At 40.0% G+C, this 26,352-nt stretch overlaps 1 protein-coding gene across 12 annotated transcripts in view; it reads right to left on the bottom strand.

The window, feature by feature from the left end:
• DLGAP1 (DLG associated protein 1) overlaps positions 1-26,352 on the bottom strand; it is a 572,027-nt gene that overhangs the window by 114,184 nt on the left and 431,491 nt on the right. For all 12 annotated transcript variants that reach the window (XM_036418494.2, XM_045574247.1, XM_036418496.2 and 9 more), the window contains 2 exons: positions 20,022-20,199; positions 14,325-14,565 (listed from right to left, as the gene is read on the bottom strand). In XM_036418494.2, the coding sequence (XP_036274387.1) occupies positions 14,325-14,565; positions 20,022-20,199 (419 nt within the window). The remainder of the gene's footprint in view (positions 1-14,324; positions 14,566-20,021; positions 20,200-26,352) is intronic.

The raw sequence follows: 26,352 nt of genomic DNA, 5'->3' as shown, positions 1-26,352 counted from the left end.
GGCTGTGGCTAGGGATAAGACATGCATTTGTCTGACGGTGATTATATGGTTTATCCACAGAAAGTGAGGATGGGGCCGTGGAGAAGGGAAACATATAGAAATGTATGCAATAGCTTCCTTTATCTGTGCTTTTCTTTCCAGTTTTAATGTCCTGTGGTCAACCATTGCCCAAAAATATTAAATGAAAAATTCCAGAAATAAGCAACTCATGTTTTAAATTGCACGCTGTTCTGAGTCCTGTGATGAAATCTCACACCACCCTGCTCCATCCAGCCCTGGACGTGATCCACCCTGTTGTCCAGTGTTTCCACGCGGTGTATGTTCCCAGGCCGTTGGCCACGTGGTAGCTGTCTCAGTTAACAGATTGACTGCTGGGGTATCACTGTGCTTGTGTTCAAGTGACCCTTATTTTACTTACTAATGGCCCTAAGGCACAAGAGAAGTGATGTTGGCAATTCAGATATGCCAAAGAGAAGCTGTAAAGTGCTTTCTTTGCATGAGAAGGTACATATATACATACATACATACATACATACATATATATATATATATACACATACATATATATATATATATATATATATATATATATATATATATATAAAACATAGAATATACTAGAGGCCTGATGCATGGATTCGTGCACTGGTGGGTTCCCTCGGCCTGGCCTGCACTCTCGCACAATCTGGAAACCCTTGGGAAATGTCAGGCTGCCAGTTTTGGCCCGAATCCCATAGGCCAGGCAGAGGGACCCTCTAATATGCATATAAGATCTTTGGTTAATTTCTTCCTGCCCTCTCCCTCTCCTTTTCCCTCTGAGATTCATCAGTCTGTTCCATGTTTCCATGCCTATGCATTGAGCATCTGTCCCCTGGTGGTCAGTGCATGTCATAGCAACCAGTCAAATGATCTACTGGCCACTTAGGCTTTTTTATATATAGATAGGGTTCTGACTACCCTGTTACCCCGAAAATAAGACATCCTCCAAAAATAAGACCTAGCACATGTAAAGATAAGACATCCCCTGAAAATAAGACCTAGCCCAACTTTGGGAGAAAAAAATTAATATAAGACACTGTCTTATTTTCGGGGAAACAGGGTAGCTTAATTCCAGGCATTCATTGGGGGTCTTGGAATGTATCCCCATGGAAAAGAGGGGACTTATGTACTGCATGGATCCTAAGAAACTATGCCTGGGTCCTGGTGAGAGGCCTTTTTTGTAGGTTCACATTTGGGGGGAAAAGGATAGTGGGTTAATGCTAGAAGTTTTGGTAGTCAGTCTTCTCTGTCTAAAGGCTGAGGTTGCAACTCCAAATGGGGAATCTCACCGTATGTATTGCCCTCTCAGCTGCTGCCGAGAAACGCACCCCTGCCTTCACCTCTGGCCTGCTCCACTAGAGGGTGAGAGCACGCCCCGCAGCAAGGCCCAGATTGGCAGCCTCTGCGGCAGCGCCCAGGCTGGACCCAGGGGACAGCAACGTTAGGTGCGGGGCCTGCTCGAGCAGCTCCTCTTTCGTTGCCCTCTGCTTCACATGAGAAAGACCCTCTATCTCCAGGGTTTCTCTCCCACTGGGAAATCTTACGTGGAGCTCATGCTTCTCATCTATACCTGTTAACTCCACGTGGCTCTCCTTAGAGGCCACTTTATAAACGTCAGTTCTGAAGAGCTGAAACTGCCCCAGGTGTTTCAAGTAACTTTCTTCAAGTAACTAATAGGCTCTGATCTTGACCCATTAAAGGGCACTAAAGTGGGGTGTGCAGTGGCAGGTGGTGGGGAGCTAATTATCGGCAAGGATTTATCAAGTCACAGAACTGCCCCTCTAGTTATTCCTTTGCCCATTGCCACTGAAACTGCAGGGATCTCCAGCAGAGAAAATGGGAAGGCGAAGGAGGTGAAAACAAGTTTCAGTTAAAATGCTGAAGTTACCACTTTTTGCAGCTTGCAGAACTGCAAGTTTAAGCAGCTGCCCCAAAGATCGAAGCAGTTCTAAGCTGAACCAATGACCTCTCAATCAATTCATCAGTTTGAAAGTCAAATTTATAAGACAGCAAGGTAGTTTATTGATATATATATTTTTTTCTTACAAAAATATCCTTCAGATGGATGCTCAAATGGCTGGAGGTGGGAGGTGGAAAGAGGAAGAGAATTAAGGGAATATTTGCAAAAGAGCCACTGCTGGCATTTAAAGTTGTTATTATCTTCAATTAGGCCTCATAAAACAATGCCTTGGTATAAAATCAGACACGGGATATGGGGAAATTTATATGCATAAGGCATCACGTGAACCACCATGAGTATAATCCAGTAATTTTGAACCAAGACAATTTTACCAATTCTTCCTCTCCCTGCTTCCCCTCCACCCTTCACAGCTCTATCAGCTGAGCTAGAGTTTGCACAGCTGCAACTGATTGACCTCTCTCGCTCACCTTTTCCAGAGCCTTTACTAGGTCCCCAGCCTACCAAAGCTGATATTAACCAGTCAAGTGAGAAGATTAGGAGCTGGAAATGATAAGAAGGAAGGTGGGGTAATCCAAGATGGATAACGGTTGGAAAACCTGTGGACATATAACTCAGATAATCAAGGCTTATGCAGTCATTGAGAAGATCTAAAAATAAAAGGTTTAAAAAATGATTTATAATTTTGAGTTATATAAGAAAATACAGGCAAGCAACTAAAGGCACTACTAAAAACCTGCCTTCTTCTGAAGTGCCCAAATCATTCTGGGGATGTGGTATTAACATCAGAAATAGTTCCATAATTAAGAAGGCATTTTATCTGAAGACCACAAGTTTCTTACCCCCTCACCCCCACACCTTTTAAGGGGAAAGATTTGTACGATCTGAGGAGAAACCAGAGTATACCCCCACACCTTTTAAAACATTTTGATTCAGAACGAGTTTGAGGCGGGAAGTGTGGGTTGCCTATTCAGTAGTTTAATCCTATTAAGTCTGGCTTTGGCAGCACAACAAAAACATGCCGTTTTCTGAGATGGTTTAGGGCTCCCCATTATGCAATTGGAATCAAAGGAGAGTTATATCTGGAAAGGATCATTACAAACTACTCACGAGTTCAAACTGTCAACTGTTTTCAGACAGAACCAGGGTTGTGCGTGATGGGAGGGAGGAACAATCCCAGAAGGAAGGCTCTGAAAGGACACATTCAGTTATCATTAGTGCTAACAGCGACCCCCTCAAGCACAAGTCAGGAAATAAGCTTCAGTTTGCTCATCAGGTTCCGGTCGAAATCCTCCTGTGACACACATTCAACTAGAATGCCACTAATGGATTAACAGGTTTAGAAGTATGGACCAATGTACGTGGGTTTTCAAATTCAGCAGACAGCACAGCGGATGCATTTTCTCTTGCACTCCTCAGATGCAGGTTCCACAATGCTTCTGAAGTGACTTGTCCCACAGATATCAGTTAAGCCCTGGCTGTGTGGCTCAATTGGTTGGAGTGTCCCATGCATTAAAAGGTGGCAGGTTTGATTCAGGTCAGGGCACATACCCAGGCCGGGTGAATGTGTGAGGCAGCCAATTGATAATTGATGTTTCTCTCTCCCTCTCTCTCTCTCTCTCTCTCTCTCTCTCTCTTAATCTCCCTCCCTCCCTTGTTCCTGGATCACACTTATGCCATGTTCTCTTAAACAGAGAGATCTAGAAGAATATACATCATAAAAGATAATTGATTGGCATGGTTATTTTCATCTTTCCTCAAGTTTTCCCTAGAGCTGTGGGAATGGATCAAAAACACCAAGTGCCTTTGAGATCTCTCTGGACAAGAATAAGGAAGAGGGGAGGCAAAGGTTTGAAAGAGGAAACCTGGGAGAGGCTTGAGAAATGAAAGGGCAGATGCTGAGAAGAATGTGACTTCATTTCCACCAGCTCTGCAGAGCGCTGCCCCCAGGCTGGCAGGCATCCACCCGGCAAAGCACTCGCCTTTGTTTTGTTGCCTTGACACTTCTCATGGAGCAAGAGTTCCTAACATCACTCTCTTTAGATTTTTATTTTTTAAAATGTTATTTATTTATTTTTTAGAGAGAGAAAAAGGAAGAGAAAGAGAGAAACATTGACGAGAGAGAATCATCAGTTGGCTGCCTTCTGCAGGCCCCCTCCTGGGGATCAAGCCGGAAACCAGGGCATGTGCCCTGACCAGGAACTGACCATGACTTCAACAGTGACTTCCTGGTTCATAGGTTGATGCTCAACCATTGAACCACATCAGCCAGACATAACTCTTTCTCACTAAAGAACAATGAGGAATATCTCCTATAACTCTCCACAATTCCATTTGGCACTTCACTTTTTCTACTTTCTAAAGAGTTTGTCACAGCCTTTCTAAAAAGACAGGCGGCTTACACCACTACATTAGACTGTGGCCGTGGCAGAATCCACTTCTTATGGTAATTGCTTGGGGGCCTTCTTTGGCTGGTAAAAGCTGAAAGTCTGCCTATAAGAGTTGGGCTTTGTCAGGGAAAGAACTACAAAGGAACGGATTTGTGTTGTTAAAGATGCTCTAAACTGAGCTTATGTAGCTTTATTCCATTGTCCTGAACTCCCTTCACCTCAAAAACCATCTGCAACCCTCGGTCGCTAATTACTAACTGCTTCTGAATCTGAAGGGAAAAGAGAAAAGCAATGAAATCGACACAAACTTCACCTGCTACCACCAGGAGAGTCAGGGAGACAAAGGGAGGGATTTAAACACTGGTTTTCATTTTGCTTTTAAAGAATTCCTTCTCAGAAGGAGATGTGTGCTTTGATAACTGACAATAACAAAGGGGCCTCTTTCTAGAGACCATACTCAATTAACCTCTGAGCTTAGGAGACTTCATTTAACAACAAAGCTATAAAAGAAAAAAGGTAAAACCTAAAGATAGACTGCTGTGAGCTCTATTATTGCTTTCTATAGGATTCTAACCATAAAATATTTGCTATTTATTTTAAAAAATAAAGTTTCTTTTATTATGAAAGTAAAATATGTGCACTATAGAAAAATTGGAAAATAAAATATAAAGATTAAAACAAAACAAAACAACAAATTTGGTTCCAATACCAAAATAACTGCTCTTTAACATTCTAGTGCATTTTCTTTCTTTCTTTTTTTCCCCGTGGGCACAATTTCTTGACATGGTTCATATATATATGTCTATAGGCACAAATACAGTTTTGGATAGTTCTTAAATGTGCTTAAATTTATAATATTGAAGCATCCATCTTATATGAAAATTGCTTTTTGAAATTTTAACCCTGCTATTTGGCTTCTGTAAATACTTGCTTGCTTAAATAATAAGGAAAATAAGACTACTTCCACTTCAGAGAGGCCATTAAACCTTCCCCAGATGAAGTTATCAGTGCTGACACCAGGCCAGGCCTTTGGTTGAAGTCTCAAGGCCCCAGCACATAGGGGCTCTTTAAGAACTTGCAAAAGGGGCCAGAAACACCCCATATTTAGGAGACAAAGAAGGTTAAAAACATATAAATAGGGAAAGTTTCTCCATGTTGGGGTCCATAATTTGAGAGACATTTTCCTCTGGACCTGTGCATAATAAAGTGTGACTCCAAACTCTCTGGCATTGTTTGATTATTCTGGTTTTCTGTATTAATATAATATAATATAATATAATATAATATAATATAATATAATATCAGGTTTTCTAATTTTATTATTATAACTTTTCTGAAACACATTTTACATTCTAATAAACCATTGAAATGATGTTTTATAACTTACTTAACCTTTCTTTTACTTGTTAGACAAGTATTCACCACCAACAAAGGTTGTTCAAATCTTTCACCATCATAAATTAGGCTGTGGTGAACATCTTTGTAACTTTTACTTTGTTCCACATTATTTCTGCAGAACAGATTTATAGAAGGATAAGTTAAAAAATAATGAACATTTAAAAAGTTACTTGAGAATTCAGCACATGGTTTGGGTAGTATCTTAGGGCTTAGATGGAAGTAGAGTGGGAGTTTTGGCGTTTTATTTGTTGTTGTTGTTAATCCTCACCCAGGAATATGTTTTTTCCATTGATCAGTTGCCTCTTGCATGAGACCTGCCTGGGGCCGGTGATTGAATCTGCAACTCAGTTATGTGCCCTTGACTGGGTTTTGAACCCATGACCCTTTGGTGCTCAGGCTGATGCTTGAGCTTATCAGTATTTTTCTTGTCTTTCATATGTTTTAATAATTTTTGGGGTAAAAATTATTCATTTTAAGGGAAAGCTAGAAAAAATAAAGAAAAAATGTTGGTGCAAATCCTTTGCAGATTTTCCCATGTTTTAATACTCACTCCAGAGATGTGATCAGAAGCCCATGAAGTCCTCTTATACAGAGATTCACAAATTAAATAGAAATTTGAGACCAGGTCAGGGCTGAGGATACTATTAACACAGCTTCCATATTTACACATATGAGAGAGATAAAAGGTAGGGAAGTAACCTCTATGGGGCTTTGGCTAAAAGAAGTGGGGATAAAATACATAAAATGGAATTAACAGCTTGAGAATAAAATGGAAGCCTTTTTAAAATTTTCTTTTTGGTAGAAGTTAACATTCACCAGTCTCCTGGATTCTTATTATCGCTTATTTCCAGAAGTTCTTTCCCCAAATAAGAAAAGGTTGAAACTTTGTTCCTCAAGATGGTGTGGGGGAGACAGGCAACCATCCCACTCTCTCCCAAAGGAAGTGGTTTATTTTCAGAAGCATAAGAAAAAACCAAGTACTTTCTGCTTCTGTGTACATGTTGGCGTCATCCAAGAAACTTTTAGTCTTCATTGAAGCAGAAAATTTCCCAAGGAAATCCTCTATTTTTACCTATCTATCAACTATCAACAAATATTCATTGGACAAATCTTAAGTGAGAGAACTGTAGGCTTGTGTTTCAAAGGCTAATTGCTGAACCATGTAAAGCTTAAATTAAGTGATATTTAAAATCTTTAACCCTGTTGCAAGGTACTGGATAGAGACCTTATATAATAAAATGCAGACTTCAAGACTGCTATAGACCAAAGTTGAGAGCATTCTTTCTCTTGATTTAAGCAATTTAGAAAGTATTAAAGGATTTTGGAGTGTGGGTTTCTTTTTCTTTCTTTTTTTTTTTTTCCCCCTGATGGACAGCTATTCATTCATGTTTCAGGTAACTAGTTTTTAAATAAAAAGAAAGTTACTATAATTTGTGTCAGTTTTTACCTGGATTTACATCAATCTTCTTTTTATTTAATGAGATACAATAAATGTGCTGTCAATAAATTAGAGAAGATATTGCTATAGCTGCCATCTGAATTTAACAAATAAAAAATTCCATAAGCTATAGAAACAGAGCATCACTAGTATTAGGATTATTTTTTTTTTTAAAGAGAAGTTGTGCTCTATTGAAGTTCAACTGTGACTTGATATGTCACTCAAGTCATGCTACATTATTTAAAGGACAATGGTTACTGTTGTCCTTGAGAATTCTCTACCTTCACCTTTTTTTTACGTGAAGATTGTCGTTTTTGTTTTGAGTAGTTGAATATTATTAAAGAGTATGTAATTTAGCTCATAGGTTGTAGATTGGTGATAAAGAATACTTGAATAGGCCAGGACCGGTTTGGCTCAGTGGATAGATTTTGGGTTCGATTCCGGTCAAGGGCATGTACCTTGGTTGTTGCTACATTCCCAGTGGGGGTGTGCAGGAGGCAGCTGATCAATGTTTCTCTCGAATTGATATTTCTTACTCTCTATCCCTTTCCCTTCCTCTCTGTAAAAAATCAATAAAATATGTGTAAAAAAAAAAAAAAGAATACTTGGATAGGATTGGGAAGGAAGGTAATGGGTTCTGACAGTGCTAAGAGGCACTGCGTACAGGAAGCAGTAACTAGATGTAACTTTGGGTGGTTTCCCATTGGTGAGAGTTGGGTTGTGGTAGGTGGGCATCTCTAAATGTGTAAATAATTGTTGTGGTTTATTTATTTATTTTTTTGACAGGCAGAAGACGTCCTATCATAGAGATGAAAAAATGCTTATCCATCTACATTCTCTCCTAAGGACACCACTCTTCTCAAACTCCCCATCGAGGGTGTTGTGGCTGCTGCTGTCCCTGGAGACCCAGGGGACAGGAGAAAGAGAGTGGGGATGAAAATGTGGTCATAGAGATAATGGGTTAAAATGTCCCAAACTTGGGAAAAAACATGAGTAAATACAATAGACGTTTCTTCTCTAAAATTTTCTAAGTTATGTTTGACATTTGAAGCAAAGAGTATAACATTGTATGATAGCCTCCTCAATGTACGTGGAAAAAAATATTTAAGATAATCCTATATAATAAAAGGGTAATATGCAAATTGACCCTAACGACAGAATGACCGGGAATGACCGGTTGCTATGACATACACTGACCACTAGGGTGCAGACACTTAACACAGGAGCTGCCTCCTGGTGGTCAGTACACTCCCACAGGGGGAGCTCTGCTCAGCCACAAGCCAGGTTGATGGCTGCGAGTGCAACGGAGCTGGCGGGAGCCTCTCCCACCTCCATGGCAGTGCTAAGGATGTCCAACTACAGCTTAGGCCCAATCCCTGTGGGCTCCCAGGCTGCCAGAGGGATGTCTGACTGCCAGCTTAAGCCCAATCCCCCAGGGAGCAGGCCTAAGCCAGCAGGCAGATTTCCCTCTCTCAGTCCAGGACCCTTCGCTCCTTACCGCCAGCCTGCTTCCTGCTCCTTAATGCTGCCTCAGAGGTGGGAGAGGCTCCCGCCACCACCACTGTGCTTGCCAGCTTTGAGCCCGGCTTCTGGCTAAGTGGTGCTCCCACTGTGGGAGCACACTGACCATCAGGGGGCAGCTCCTGCATTGAGCATCTGCCCCCTGGTGGTCAGTGCCCATCATAGTGACCGGTCATCCTGGTCGTTCTGCTGTAAGGGTCACTTAGGCTTTTCTTATAGAGATAAAAAGTTAAAAGAGGATGGAAAGAAGTTCCTTGAAAATGATAAAAGGAAACAATGTCTCATTATGACTTTCTGGCCAATGTCAACATTTTGGAAGAGAGGAAGGCTTTTCAGAAGCTAAGTAGTGGATGGTGCGGACTGGCTTTCTGAAACTTAAAACTTTAATTGTGGGAGAAAATGTATGATGAAATACAAATATCAGATGGAAAAGAAATTCAAGGTTGGGCTTTAAGAGAGACTGGATGGCACTCCTACTCAGAAATTCAGGATGAGTTGTCTTGGTCAGAAATATACTTTTAAGGTATGAAACTGGTGTTTTCTCATTGACTTTTGTAACTGGGTTATGAATGTTCACATCTTTGCTTTACAACTCAGTCAAGAGACCAGTCAGATCAGGATTAAATTATTGTATTTTTTACTTAGTCTAAGGCAGAGACCTCTGATCATTTTATAACCACAAAACAGAATTTACCACCTGCTTAGTTTATAAGAGAGTTGGCAAAAATTCTCCACCCCCCCCTTCAGTGCTAACAATGCTATAGTTAGATCAAAGGATTAGACATTTGATCTCTAAATCCAATATAATGCCAAATGAAAAGTGTAATATGAAACTTTAAGCCCAAAGAGTATTTTCTTTTTATATGCCTTTTCTCTATGCATTTTAATTTCTCTATATTTTACATCTTTAATTTCACTTTAAACAGATATTCCACAGGTAGACAAACCAATATGAAAAGCATGTCAATAATATGTGAACAGAGCTGAAACCAGTTTGGCTCAGTGGTAGAGCGTCGGTCTGTGGACTGAAGGGTCCCAGGTTCGATTCTGGTCAAGGGCATGTACATTGGTTGCGGGCACATCCCCAGTGAGGGGGGTGCAGGAGGCAGTTGGTCGATGTTTCTCTCTCATCGATGTTTCTAGCTCTCTATCTCTCTCCCTTCCTCTCTGCAAAAAATTAATAAAATATAAAAAAAAATATTATGTGAACAGAACAGTTTCTTTTAAAAAGAGGTATTTTCAGAAATTTTGATGGAAAACACAAGTTTTAGACATGGCAGGAATTAAATGCATATTTGTGGGAAGAAAGCATTAAAGAAAAGAGTCCTCTCACTTAGCAGACAGGTTTGGTATTGAATTATTTCAGGGAATACCATCCTTCATTAAGCATTTACTGACAGGCAACGAGAATTTGGGCCTGCTCTGTCCACTTCTAGCTGTAGTACCGTACTTTGGTCAAGTTGTATAATAAAGTCTTAACGCTGTCATTGTTTTTTTCCTGTATGTCATTCCTAGTCAGGAACTGCATAAGTCACATCATAGAATATTCCTTAGGATTACCTGAGAGAATCTATGCAGCAGTTCATAATGCTTTTTAAGTAATAAGTGACCAAAGGTTTAGCCATTATTAGTATTAATAAACTAAGCTTGGCTGAGAAATTTAAAATCAAACACAGGGTAGAGGCATTGTAGTTTATAACTTAAATAATGCTTTCTTATTAATGATCTCATTTGAATATCACAACCCTAAAGAACAGCTATATATTCCAAACAAGGCAGCTTTAATTCAATACTCTAAAGTAGGGGTGTCGAACTCAATCAGAGAAGGGGCCAAAATCTAAAATCCAGCCTAAATCGCGGGCCGAATGGTTTACTGAACAGTCATAAACTGTCATTGTGATGGAAACGCAGCGGAGTGCAGTGATGACAGCGCAGTGCGGGCCACATTGCAAGGCCTGGCGGGACGGATTTGGCCCGCGGGCCTTGTGTTTGACACATGTGCTCTAAAGTGAAGGTTTGGGTATATTGCTGGCGCCAAGTCCTACTTTAAACTAAAATATTTGGACGACTGAGTAAGGGTGTCTGTTTTTCCACAGTTGTGTGGGTAATTGCCCATTTTTGCATTTTACTTTTCTACGAATAGTCCCAGTTGCAATTGTTTATATAAAAACTTGTTCACTCTATTAGATGGAGAAATATCTGGGCGCTTGAAGCAGGTTATATAGACTGAGAGAATGTAAGATTCTATCCTATTTATACGAGCCCAAAAGTCAATAAATCAAAGGAAACCTAATTACAAGTCACTCTAACTCCATTCCCAACTTGTGTGGTTTGCTGTGACCAATCTGTCCATCTTCACTCATGTTGCTGAGGGATCCTTAGGACCTCTCAGAGAACTCAGCCCAAAGCCACGACTCTCCCAAATGACACCAGCCACTTTTTGGTGCTCTTTTGTGTATGGTTTCATTTTGCTAATATGAAGAATGAACAAGGCTGGAAGAGAAAAGCTTAACAGTATAATCTGTTGAAAATTTGAACAATTAAAATAGATCAACACAAAAATCAAAGACTCAGAATGTGGGCTGTTGTGGGGGGAAGTTATAAATAATAACTGCTATTTGCCAAAATGAGGAATTGTTTTCAGGCAAGGGGAAGTTTAGGAAAAAGGCATTGTGTTGTGATATCCAAGAATAAGGAGTAAAGGAAGAGAAACAGAAGGGAAATTCATACCATGTTGTAAAAGAATGGATGTAAATCTGACCTGTGTACATGGGGGAAATGGTTAAAATTAGAGCAAAGTAATTTCCTGATTTCCACAGATGAGTGCACTCTGTCAAAAGTTAGTACATCCTGTCATCTGATGAGAAAGTAGATTTTCTGTGTCTACATGAAATTATATTTTATTCAATGTAAGAAGGAAATTAGTAGAAGGAAATTCGTATAATAATAATACTGAGATTACGTGAGAGAGAAAGGGAAGAGAGAGAGAAGAAAGAAGATAAGGGGGGGAGGAGAGGAGAGAGAGAAAAGAGGAGAGAGAGAGAGAGAAGAAGGAGTGGGAGGAAGAGGAGGAGGGGAAGGAAAAAGAGGAAAAGGAGAATGAGAAGAAGAAGAAGGAGGAGGAGGAGGGGAAGGAGAGAAAGGAGGGGAAGAGAGAGAGAGAGAGAGAGAGAGAGAGAGAGAGAGAGAGAGAGGGAGAGAGAGAGAGGGAGTCATGTAGAAGTAATGGGAGGGTAGAATGAAGGATACATAACCTTATTATATCATAAAACAGTGGATTACCCCCCCCCAAAAAAAAAAATCTATAGTATAGAGAACTGTGAAAGGTGATATTAAAATTCTTAAGGTACTACTAAATATCTGAGGTGCATACTTAGAATCGACTGTAATGGTTTATAACTCCTTTAATGGTTCATTTTTCCATGACTGTAAAGATGATACATCTTAATGTTCAGTTTGATGTAAGGGTGAAGCCCTGTACAAAAACCTGATATTTTATGCCTGTCCACCCCAAAGGCAAGTCCCATCTTCCTGCCCTGCCCGCCTGCAGCTGCCGCCAAGCCTGTCTCCGTCCCACTTGGAGAGCTGCAGCTGTGGCTCTTTGCTTAGGACGAGACACACAGAGCCCACGAAGAGCAGATGCAATAACCTCCTCGCCGTTTTTGTTTCCTGCTCCCTGGTTTGGGGCGTTCTCCCACAGAGACCTCTCCAGTTTAATTTGGATCCCAAATATAACCACAGAGTGAGGAATGGACTACCTCTCATCTCCTTGGATAGGCTTGCCAGAGGCAGCCAATTTTGTAGGATCAGTATGTTCCCTGCCATATTTGGGGTCTACACACATGACAAGATTATTCACTACTTCCCTGAAATGTAAATTTAACTGACAACCTGGATTTTATCTGGTAACCCTGCTGCTGAGCTCCGGGAACCTCCGGAGTGTCTGGAAGGGTCTTAGAAAGGTCAGGTGTTTGCCGCGAAGACCATGAGACAAGAACTGTTGCAGGAAGTTGTCTTTCCAAGAAATCCTCCGAGTGGGAGCAAAACACAAGCCACCTGGAGTCTCCTGCCACTCTATCTGTAAGACCCCCCGAGGCGGAAAGAGTGAGCCAGTGGCCCCTGTCCTCCCCTTCCTTCTTCGGAGCAAGCATCTGCGTCTTGTGTATTGAAGGGGTGGTTTCCGTACAGAAGAGCAGCTGGTGGAGTGAGGAATGGAGCAGACCCTGGGGAAGGGCCATGGGGGGTGGGGATGATAAAAGGGAGGAAACACCTAAAGACAGTGATATGCTACAGGCACAGGGCAGACCTTGAAGCGGCACTTACTGCACAAATGCAAACACACACAGAAACATGCCCATGATAATGAAACAAATAGTTTTACATTGCATAAATCAGCGCTTTTTAATTTATAAGTCTCATCTGTGGTTGTTCTGACAGAGTTTCTGAGTGAACAAGAAGGCACATCCACAGTCTCTGCTTGGGGATGGCTCCCGGGGAGGAGGGGGGAGGGTGGAGAATGGCCGAGATCTCTACGGGGCCCGTGCAATGTCTGGGGGCACCTCTTTGTATTCGTCAAGAGGAACTCCTGTTGTTTAGCCGCTAATATTTTTTTCTCCCCCAGATTCCTACTTCAACCTCATATTTCTAGTTAACAGGATTGTAACTCAGGTTTGAGGACTTATTCTCAAGCCTGCCAAAGTTCTTGGCTGAATGATAATGACCGGCATTTGATGCACCCCGAACAGAAATGGAATAATGCAGTGTTGTGGCATAAGTTTTTTCTTCTAATTTAGTCATCATTATTTATCTAGATGCGAGGGTTGATGATATCGTAGAACTTCTCTGTATTGGAGTGATGCTAAACTTAATCGTAAAGTGAAGCCTTGTTAAGATGGAGGGGGTTTTCTTCTTGGACACAGATGCTATAAATGTAAAAACACACAGGCGTTGTTGTACGTAACTCATGGCTGCCTCCCCGGGCAGGTCCCAGTGTCAAGAAAACCAGTCAAGCTTTTCTGCGCCCGTCTGCCTAAAATCTACCGATAAAAATACAGTTTCAGGGCACAAACCTACATTCAATTGAGAGGAGAAAGGAGGTGCGCTCTACACATGACAGTCAGAAGGTTTTAAAATAATGAAATAAACCTGCCTTCTGTGACATGAAAGGGAACTGTAACATGTGCAGTCAAGGTTACTGGCTCATTCATCTCAGGCCTTTGGAGATATGCATGTGGTGGATGTCTTGCCATTCAAAGAGCATCCCTACTCTGGGATGCTCAACATTCACGGTGTGTGGTTTGTTTCAGGGGTCACACCCCTTAACGTCAGAGCTGGTTATGGGGAGCAGAGTTGTTTGGAATGACTTTGCTGGCACCTAGGATGCTGAGTGGGGATCTTGTAAAGACCTGTCCCCTGGGCTGTCCCTCCTGGTCCCCTCTGCTGTCCCTCCTGGGCCCCTAGCTGCATGTTGCTCTGTTGAAAGCAGAGATGGTGAAGGAGAAAGAAGGTTGGGTGTGCATGTGGCCGGAGGCTTTGCAGGGCAGGGGTGGTGTTTTGCTGTGCTGACTGTGTGATAACGGCAAGGACACACTGTGTGGTGTAAGGGCTGTGGCTCACTCACCCGTGCTGCTCTGGATGGTCCTCACGGTGGTAGTGGTGCGCGGCGGGGAGGCGGACCGCAGCGACACGCACTCGTCGTCCTGGGAGCAGCCCTTCTCGATGGCCCGAACGTAGCTGTGGCTCCGCATGCGGAAGCAGCCGGGCATGGGCAGGTCCAGCGCTTCCACCGCCTGCGACTCCAGCTCGCTGAACACCGACTCGCACACCGACTCGAACTGCCCGTTCACTTCCATCTCGCTCACCTTCGGGCACAGACAAGACGCCATAAGCTCCATCCTAAGGACAATTCCCACCCTCCCTCCAAAAGTAACCCATACTCTGCTATTGCAATCACTTCTTTTCCTTTCCTTTTCTTTCCTAACTTTTCTTTCTTTCTTTTTTTTTTTTTAAATCCTATTGTGCATTCCTATATTCTATAGTTCAGTTGTACAAATTTTGAACATTAATGTATCTTTTAATTCATGTTTAACCTACATGTCTTCCTTCATCCATTTTAAAAATCATAATTCATCCAGTGAAACATCTATATCATTTGACCTTAGGAGACTACCATAGTTTGGATTTGCAGATTTCATACTCACAGTGGGATTTTGCATAAGCCCTTTTTTGTCTTTTATATTTCCTGAAAAGTATAAGCTAGATCCAGATTTTTTTCTTTTCTTTTTCTTTGGATCCAAAATTTTGATCAGAGCCAGGCTCAATCCCTTTGGCAAGACTAGAAGTCACAGTTCTTTCATTAGGAGGCACATCATGTGTGAATCCTCTCTTATGTTGTTAGGAACTATTTCTGCTCAAATGTCCAGATCCATTACTCATTGAGGGTTTGCATAATGGTGATATTTTATTTCCAAAAGCTCTTACTATTTAGGAATAGTTTTATAAAGAAATGCTTCCTCTCATGTTATTTGGTTACTCAATGGTTTAGTTGATATGGGAACTACTGGAAAAAGGAATTTTCACTTTTATTTTCTAAGTTTCAGGGTAATATATTTGTTTCCTCTTATTTAACAAAAGTGAACTGTATATTTAAAAATATCAAAAGGAACTCATAGATGTAAGCACATTTGATGATTTTAAACATAGTTCATTTATTATTCTCACTGAACTGAAATTTGCCTCAGCTTTAGCCAGTGGGAACCTCTTTGGTTGGCTCCTTTTGACATGAGCTAGTAGTCTCAAGTAGCTTCTTGGATATTGGTTATGACAAAGTATTCCAAACTCATCTTATACGTTTCCCGCCCAGTCCTGGAGTCAGTATCGCCTCCCAAGTACCTCCTCTCTATTAGCGGAAATTGTTATCCCAAGAACACAATCTGCTCACTAGGAAACTTTGTTGTTATTGCTACTCGTTGGTCATTCATTGTTCCTAGCCTAACTCAGCGGACAGAACTAGGTTATGAATTGCTCCAATTCAAATCCAGACTGCAGGGTTTTTGTGTAATCTCTTCTATATTATAATTATTTATTTATTCCATACTAAATACTGTTTCTCCTGTACACAGAGATAACAGGATTGGGATATCCTATAATAATTCAATTGCTTTATTCCACAATACATACATAACAGCCTCATAATAACACATTAATAGTACTATTGACCATATTATTACTGAAAACAGTTAGCAATTCTTTTTTTGGGGGGGAGGGGTTACATATGCTCTCTCCATTCTTTCCTTATTTTAAAATAGTTGTACTATATTTACATTATAAGAGCATATAACCTATATGTTCTGTCCCACTTCAGCCTACCTTTAGTCTTAGTTTTACTAATAACTATGTTTTTAAGTGCTTAACACTACTTTTTCATATAAAAAGATTATTCTTTATCAAATTTATGCACAAATATAGATCAAATAGTTCTAGATGGCCTCACTTCCCTCATCGGTAAAATGGTTAAAATAATACCTATCTCATATTGATGCTTTAAGGATAAAAATAAAGTAATATATACGAATACATACTATATTTTTAGGCACTGCATAAATATTGTATACTATTTTTTGATATAGCACAGTGAGAAGAATGAGACAAATTATTCCAACTCTCTGAGATTGAGTTTTGTAAATAAAAAAATGATCTTATAGCTCATATGAAATTAATGAGATACTATGCAAAGCTTCTAGCCTGTATCTGGCAAACAATAGATTGCTACTATATGTAAACAAACGTTTTCATTTCCATCCTCACAACAACAACAACTATTACTACTACTATTATTATTTTAAAATAGATTTTTATTGATTTCAGAGAGGAAGTGAGAGAGATAGAAACATTAAAAAATGATGAGAGAGAATCATTAATTGGCTGCCTCATACACATCCCCTGTTGGGGTTTGAGCCTGCAACCTGGGCATGTGTCCTTGACAGAAATCGAACCTGGGACCCTTCAGTCCGCAGGCCGACACTCTATCCATTGAGCCAAATCGGCTAGGGCAAGCCTCACTTTTAAAAGCCTTCATTATGTATATGTAGCAAAACATGAAAAGGGAGTGACCATATAAAAAGATGTTCAATTATTCTCTAACATTCAAGCACAATCTGTTTTTATGGTTATTTTATTTCTGTGAGGTATGAATGTCAAACATACTATTTAGTTATTCTAGACCAATTTCTTAGCTTACAACATTTTACTTTGATCTTTCTAGGAGACTTTGAAAAATACATGTCTCAGGTTTTAAAAGGGTACAGGATATAATGCACTTAAATTCTATACTATTAGAGTTGCTACTAATGATTTATAAGAAAGCATATCTTCAATATTATAAAAGCCAACCACTTTTTGAAAAGTCTAGAATACATATATGGTAGTATTGCTTTGAAGAAGAAACTATTCTCCTTTGAATAATGGCAATATTGGTACTGAAATTGAAAGTTGAAATTATCCTTAAAGATGCTGTTACCTGAAAATTGGATATAGAACTAGAAAAATGAGGTATCATTAGGAATCCATTTAGGATGGCTATTCTTCCTGTATTTTACTTAAGGTGAAATGATGATACCACTGAGTTGCAGAGCTTTGCTTGCTATAGTATCAATGTGCTTCTTCAGTAATTTGTTGATATCTCATTAAACTCTCACCAGGAAGTAATATTGTCTCACAGAAGGTAATATCTCTGACTCAGGGACTACTAGCAGGCAGTTGCATGGACACAATACCCCAATGCGGGTAGTGACACAGAATGTCCCAATGGAGGTAGTGGCATGTACTCCTGTTTTAAATGCATAAAATTATAAATGCAGTGAATATATATGAACATTTTTTCAATAAAAATATTAAACCCACTGATGTATTCTGCTCACATAACAATTGTATTTATGATTTTATAATTCTAGAAGGCTATGTGATCATGAGGCTGTCCAGAATAAAGATAAGCTTAAAGAAGTTTTAAATGTTATATTATATTGTTTATTGTGAAAAAGTAAGGACAAGACAAGTACAAACTTCACCAAATGAGGCACCAACTATTTTCCGAGAGTTGGATTTGTGAACATCAGTGGGCAGTATCTCACTGTGGTCCTGCCTTTCTTTGCTCTTCAAGAATCCATATAGATCAAGGAGTAGGTGAATTGAGAGCTATGGTTCTATTCAGGGTCTCACTCAGAGATCAGAGATGCTTCAATGCTTAGCCTATAATACCCCCATTTTTTGTTCAAGTGCATTATTTGTCTAATCTATACCAATACCACACTATACTATCATTTCTCTAGACCAACATCACTGCCATCACCCCATAATCACAATCTCCACAACCACCATCTCCACCACCACCACCACTACCACCATCACTACCACTACTATCACTATCATCACCACCATCTCTACTACCACCACCATTACCACTATTAACACCATCTTCATCACCGTCACCATCACAAGCTCTACAGCACCACTAGTAGCATTAATTCACCTTGATGATCACAATGTCTGTCTTCCAAACTAGCTTCTCTGCCCTAGCCTCCCATCATCTCTAACATTTCCACATTTTTTTTTCCAGATTAATTATCCTATGTCTAAATTCTGGTCAGATTTCTTGCTTGCTTAAAAGCTAAAGTTTTAATTAATCTTTAATCAATCCAATTCCTAATGAAAAAACTCCAAACAATTGGGTCTGGAAAGCAAGACCATTTGTATAAAAATGTCTCCAGAATAAAATTCAGAATAGGTTTCCACTGCTGCCTCTTCAAGTGCTCTAAGCTCCATCAAAACTAGAGCATTTGCTACTCCTTGCACATGCTTTAGGTTAGCATTTTTTGAAGTTAAGAATCAAGTACTACTTCATTTGTTAAAATGCCTAGAAGTTCTCACTTTAGAATCTGGGTACTTAATATTTTTTTTCTCCTCGCTTCTGGATCTTATTGACAATTTCATGACCATAAAGACAGTCTCATTTAACATCTGGTTACTTATCTTACAGGGAGCTTAGAAGGACTAATATTTTAAAAATATAAAGCAATTGGCATAGTGCCTGACCTAGTAAAGGTGGCTTTATTGCTAATTCTTGCCCTGCCTATCTCAGAGTGTTTATGCAATGTTCGAGAAGAAATGTTTGTGACAGCACTTTTTAAACTTTTTTGTATGTTCTCCATTAGACTGTAAGCTTTGGGGGTGGTGGTGGTAGGGATTATGTTATATTCATCACTGAATAACATGCATAATCCAGCTCAGTGTTCAGCTCAGTAAATATTAGCTGAATTAATAGCATAGTGTTTATTTCTTAAATTGTGAGATACATGTAAATGAAATGTTTCTAAACATCATTAAAAATAACCTTTTTCTTGTCCTTCCAGAGGTCACCAGAAAGGCAGAAGGTGCCTCAGAAGCTTCCTCTGGAAGGACAAGAAAAAGGTCAGGTGCCCCAAGAGTACCTTTTAACCCTGAGCTTAGATAGTACACTGCTGTCCCATGCCCTCTGAGACCTTGAGTGGGGAGAGACTAGAAAAGCTTTAGCTGAATACATTGCCTTTATTGAGTGTTTTTAAAAAATATATTTTTATTAATTTCAGAGAGGAAGGGAGAGGGAGAGAGAGAAACATCCATGGTGAGAAAGAATCATTAATCAGCTACCTCTTGCATGTCTCACACTGGGGATCGAGCCCACAATCTGGGAATGTATCCTGACCAGGAATAGAACCATGATCTTCTGGTTCATAAGGTTGACTCTCAACCACTGAGCTATGCTAGCTGGGCAAACTTTATTGAGTCTTCATCCCCAGTCCTGTGTACCAGTTCTTAGAAGTGGACTTCTGTCTCATTACCAAGCCATGCTATTCACCTAGGACCCACTTGAGGTGAATAAATGGTATTTCATTTCTTGTATTGATGGCCTGCTTAATACTTGTGATTAGATACTGCCTTGGTTTTGCCAATGATGTCTGCAATGTCCTTTTATCCTTTGAGCATCTTACAACGGAAGCCTCATCTATTAACTTCTTGCTGACAAATTTACTGATGCTGAGTGTTTGCTCATGCATTTCCAAGGACTCCCCTGATGTGCTTTATCTATCTGCAGAAGACCCCTCACCTGCTGGTAGATAGTTGATACCAGATGCTTGCAGGGGCAAAACACAAGTAGCATTCAGACCAGACCTCCTGCCTGTTTCAGCAGCAGTCTCCTAGGGGAATGACTGTCACTTCACTTCGTCACTCTCAGTGTCCAGTAACCCTTGTGCAGTGAATGGCCTGTGGCCAAGGTGCTCACCTGGCTGATGGTGCTCATGGCTCGCATGTAGCTCTCATTCCTGGAGCGGAACTTTGGTGACGTGAGCAGGCCTGCAGGGTCAAGGCTGTCTAGGCTTCGGTTGATGGAGACTTCACTGACTGCCCTCAAGTAACTGTGACTCCGGATCTGGAGTTTGGGAGAGTGTTCATTGGAAATCCTGGAATAGAACAATAAAAGGGATGCATTTAGTCACATTCTAAAATGTAGGCAGTAATAAGATGTGGCAGTGCTATCATTAACATGGCACCTTAAGTGCTGGGGCAAACAACATAAATGCCCTCTCATGATTGTTCAACTCCTGCATGGTATCGCAGAGGGAAACCTTTCACAGGAAACCATCATGGTCTGGTGACACTAGAGAGCAATTAAATGCTCTCAAACCATGAAACAATTTCGCCATTCATCTTTGCCTTGGCATCTGGGGGGGAGATGATGGCTGTGACTGCCTCGCCCCATCATTCTGTCCTGTGTAATTTGTAAGCCTTTCCTTTGTGCCCCTTTCTTTTCAGTGCTTTCACAAAATAGAAATTTTAATTTGAAAATTTCATTCACAATGAAAAAACATTATAAAATAAGTCCAAATTATAAAAAAGAAATACACCAGAAATTTATGAAGAAAATGATAAAACTTCATGGCAGGCAATATATAAGGCCTAAGTAACTATAAAAGAAAACAATTTTCCTGAATGGAAATATGAAATATTGTAATAAAAATTTCCCGAATTAATTTATAAATTTAATACAATCGCAATAAAAATCCCCACAGAATTTTTAAAAAAATATATTTTATTGAATCTGTACAGAGAGGAAGGGAGAGAGATGGAGAGTCAGAAACATTGATGAGAGAGAGTCATCAATCAGCCGCCTCTTGCACACCCCCTACTGGGGATATGCCCGCAACCAAGGTACATGCCCTTGACCGGAATTGAACCTGGGACCTTTCAGTCCCCAAGCCGACGCTCTATCCATTGAGCCAAACCGGTCCCAGCCCCACAGAATTTTTTATTGGAATGTAACAAACTCCAAAAGTTTATATGAAGTTCATAGCAGCATTATTTATAAAACCTAGAATGTGGAATTAACCCAAATGTCTATCAATAGACGCATAGATAAGTAAAATGTGGCATATCCATGTAATGGAATATTATTGGTCCATAAAAGAAATGAAACTGTCATTGAATAGGGAACATATCTGCAACACTACACAACATAACAAAAAGCGTTAGACTGATAAATGAATAAAAAATAATGCAACCAATTCAAATAAAATGGGGAGCAGCTATAAGGAGGTAATCACAGGAAAATAGATACATGAATTCATAGGAAAATACATTTATATGCCACCAAGTTATGAAAAGATGTTCTGTCTCACTAATAATTGTTGAATTATTGTTGAAATGTTGCTAAAAGGGAAGGTACTATTTGCACATTAAACCCATGCACATCCATGTCCATGTCCTCGGATGGTACAGATATTCTTCACAGTTCAATTGTCCTCTTAGCATTGCATAATATTGCACCCATTCTTTTAAAAAAATATACAGAAAATACAGAAAATTTATTTTATTTCACTGAACAGAAAGTTGGAGGCAGAATACTCAAGATTAATTCAGTGGTTCCGGTTCTTTCCATCTCTCAGCTTCGCCATCTTGTGTTCTGACCTTGTTTTCAGGGACCTCCCTTCCTTACAAGGTGGCTGCTGCAGGTCTGGGTCTCATGCATATTCATACACAATGTAAGCCGCCACCACAATGTGGCCCATATGCATATCACTGGCAGAGGTTCTGGCCAACAGCTATTTGAGGTCTCAGCCAACACCAGTCCCAAAATCCAGAATGTGAGTGATGATACCTCTAGATGATTCCAGCTCCCTTAGCCATTAATTTTCCCAACTGATGCCCCAGACATACTGGGCAGAGACAAGCCATCCTCATGTTGCCCCATCTGAGTTATTGACTTGCAAAGTCCAAGATCATAATATTGTTTTATGCCACTAAATTTTAGGGTGGTTGCATCCATTCATAAAGCTTTAACGGAGTTACTTAAATGTAATAGCCGAAAAAGATATTCTCAATAATACTAAACCCATAAAATTTGGTTAGCCATTTTTTTTTTGCAATTATACTGAGGGAGGGACTAGATTAAAACAGATCTAAACTTTAATATAAAAATGAACCCCTTACGTATTTTACTATCACAAAAGAGAAACTTTCTAGAAATGCCCCCTCTGGACCCTTCAAATAGCCAGCTGCCAAATATGAAAAGACCTCTGCCCTGTCAAGCAAGTATTTCCCATGTGTTATGTACTATTATGGCAATTCATAGCGGGCCATTATAAATGCCCACACCAAAAGTCCCAACCAACAAACAAATAAAGAATTCATTTTCCCTTTACAATCTCTTCTATGAAGAGAGCCCTAGCTAGATGCATTATAACCTCAAGTTCACTTCCCTTTAGAACCTGAAAGGTAGATGACAGATGTGTTTCTTTGGCTATTTTGCAACTTGACCCAGAGCAATGATATTGCCATCATAAATGACGGGCTGTTCCAAATGGTTATCTTGGCAGCAATGGGGTGGTTATTTAATAAATGGAATATATTCAAAAGAAGAAGTGAATTTCCACAATTTTGAAGAATGAATATCTGTTGGCTGAGATGGGGAAATGAGGCCTCATTGCAACAATCACTCACCCTGGCCACTTGTAATGAAAAATAGCATAATTCTCAAATTTGAAAGTGAAGAAATCATTCAAAAAGGTTTGAATAGTTCTATTTTGGTGAGTCATTCCTGATAAAACAACATATACATTAATAATACACTAAATATAAGAAAGTGAACTCATTTATCTGTACATTTAAAGAGCAGAGCCCACAGCTATAAATATAAAGGGATAGTACATACATGTGCTCCTGAGTGGAAACACTCATTAAAAATACCCCCAGTAGTGCATTGATTACTTTATGTCCAAAAGAAAGTTGACTTGCTATGAGGAAAAGAAATGTGCATATTCAGAACTATTAGCTCTTATGTTAGGTTTCTTTTTTGGTGTTGGCTTATTGAAATAGTATTCATCTTCTCCCACTTTTCTCTCTACATAACTTATGGTAAATTCATCTCTCGTGGTTTATCAGAACTGAACTGAGATTTTGGACTGGTTGAGTCCCATTCACTATCACATCCTTTAACTACACCTAAAATGAGATGCCCTTAGGTGGCTGAGAGGCAGAGATACAATCAAGTTATCAGTAAGGTTGCCATTGCAAAGAAGAGAAAATGCCATGATACTCAGACCATGACATTTTAAACTGAGGTCCCAAAAGAGAAAATGACTAACTTTATTACTAAAAATGTATGTAACTTTATAAAATAAGTAAGCTCTGGGGATCTAATGTATAGCATGGTGGTAATAATTAAAACAATATGTTGTATACTTGAAATTTATTAACAACTCGTGGCTTGGTGCATGAATTCAAGCACATTGAAAGGAAATTAATTAGAAGAAATATTTTAATATCGCTATTCACCCTTTCTCTATAATAGAAGTGTCAAATTCATTATAGACAATGACAGGTGGAAACACACGCATACAATTGGCACCAGCAAGATCTTTATATGTATCATGCATGCACAAGTCAACTTAGCCTTTTATAGATATAGAAGATATTTTTTAATTTTGAAAATTGAGGTATAATTGACATATAACATTAGATTAGTTTAAGGTGTACAGCACAATGATTCAATACTTGTATATATTGTGAAATGCTCACTATAGTAAGTCTAATTAACATATATTACGGCATAGTTACAATTTTTTTTCTAGTGAGAACTTTTAAGATTTATTCTCTTAGCAACTTTTCAGTACAAAATACAATATTATTAACTATAGCCCCATGCTATACTTACATCCCTGTGACTTATTTGTGCTGTAACTGGAAGGTTGTTCACCCTTCATGCCCTACCTTTGTTTTCTATATGTATAAATTTCATTTCTTTAGATTCCACATATAAGTGAGATTATATGGCATTTGAAAATAGATCTTAAGTGGGGTCACCATACACAAAAAAGGTAACTGCGAGGTGATGAATGCTTTAATTAACCTGGCCATTATACCCCGTAAATATATAAATTGGGGGGTGGGATCAATGGCTTCTACTACTAAGTTTATACTGACAATTCACAAGTTTATTTGTAGCACATAGCTTTCTATGAAACTTTAAAACTAAACTTCTAATTAACTACTGTACATTGCTATCTGGAATTTCCACAGGTATAAAAAATCATCCTGATCCCCTAAATGAACATATTACCTTTTCCCTCCAATTTGTTTCTTTCCTTTTATTCTACATTGAGATGAATGGCACTGAAATTTAATTCCACTCTCAGATATGAATGGTTTAGATTACAGGGGTCTTCAAACTTCTCTCATTATGAGAATCACCTGGTGGAGGTGTTAAAACACAGATTCCTGATAGCACTTCTTATAGTTGGGATCCAGGAATCTGTGTTTTAACAACTCCACCAGGTGATTCTCATAATGAGAGAAGTTTGAAGACCCCTGGTTTAGAATGTAGAGATGCTCCTAGACATACGACAGGTTTGTATCCCAATAAACTTATTGTAAACTAGAGGCCCAGTGCATGAAATTCATGCATTCGGGGGGGGGGGGGGGGGTTGTCCCTCAGCCCAACTTGCACCCTCTCTAATCCAGGAGCCCTCAAGGGATGTCTGGCCTCCCTCTGCAGGAGGCAACTGGGCTGTTCAGGGGAAAATGTCACCCCCATCACCCAACTGCTGCTGCCTCTGCCGCCACCATAGCTGCCAAGGTGTTTTCATCAACACGGACTCCAGTCCCTTCACCACAAAAAAAATCACAACTTTCTTTAGGCATTTTCAAGATGTCTATTTCATAGGATATGACATTTCTTTCTTTTTATCCTCACCTGAGGATATTTTTCCATTGATTTTTAGAGAGCGTGGAAGAGAGAGGGAAAGAGAGAGAGAAACATCAATGTGAGAGGGACACTTTGATTGGTTGCCTCCTGTCTGAGCCCTGGACGAGCCTGCAACCTAGATACATGCCCTTGACCAGAATCGAACCTGGACCCTGTGGTTGACAGGCTGAGGCTCTATCCACTGACCCAAACCGGCTAGGGCAGAATAAGACATTTCTTAGCCCCTCTAGCAGTGGACCTTTGTTTTTTCCTCCAGAAGTGAGATGGAAAAACCCTAGATCACCTTCTTGGATTCTTATTACCCATGTTACCAATAACACTGCGAGTGGCGTACTAGGAGTTTAGCCAATGAGCGGCCAGAAAAGGTGTTTCCTTTGCAGTTCACACGCAGAGGTGGGACTGCTGTGAGCCCTGGCAGGCAGGCCTGTTCTCTGCTCTTTGCAGGCCTGTCTGCTCACTGCCGTCGCTGTGGCTGGCAGGCAGACCCTGCTCCCTGCTCTCTGTGGGCCTGCACTGCCCTGCTCTCTGTGGGCCTGCTTGCTGCCACCTTGGCTGGCAGGCCCTACTCTCTGTGGGCCTGCACCGACCATGCCTCACTGCACAGCAGTCCCCTCCTGCTCACCTGCGTGCACAGCCTCCTCCTGAGCGGTCGTGACTGTTAAGGCATTCTGGCTACATATACATACATACATACATACATACATATATATATTGTATATTGCATATAACATATAGTATATATATAATATATACTATATATAAAATGAATATACATATATTTATTTATGTACATATGTATATTGTTGGCAATATGGTATGCTGTAGGCTATCAGTTGCTTATTCTTGTAATTGATTGCATGCCTAGCTATAAACTGTAAGCTGTGGCTCAGTGCCACTGACCAGCATCATGAGAGTATCATATTGCATATCAATAGCCAGGAAAAGATAAAAATTCAAAATTCAAATTTCTACTGAATACATAAGGCTTTGCACCATGGTAGAATAGAAAAATTGTAAGCTGAACCATCGTGCCAGCGACCATCTGTAGAAAAAAACTAATAACATGGCCCCTGACCTACTCCCAAAGTGGATGTTAGACCTGAGTTCATGCCTGAGAATAAGCAGCTAATTTCCAAATCTTTAAACTTCTGCTATGATGAAGCAGGGTCTGTGCTGTGGGCTGGAGCACCACTGTGCACGAGGCTCCTGTGTATTCCATTTCCCCGCTGGATGGATAGGTCAGTGCTGTTGTCAGTGGAGAGGAAGAAAGGCCTGAGCCAACAGAGGTGGCAGGACTTTCCTCTTGTTCTTCTCTGACTTGCAACATTCTTGTCTGATTCGCTGGGAAATGCAG

This window comes from Pipistrellus kuhlii, unplaced genomic scaffold (genome assembly GCF_014108245.1).
Source record: "Pipistrellus kuhlii isolate mPipKuh1 unplaced genomic scaffold, mPipKuh1.p scaffold_m20_p_6, whole genome shotgun sequence".
NCBI classification, from domain to species: Eukaryota; Metazoa; Chordata; class Mammalia; order Chiroptera; family Vespertilionidae; genus Pipistrellus; species Pipistrellus kuhlii.
This window is presented reverse-complemented; position numbering and strand designations above follow the sequence as displayed.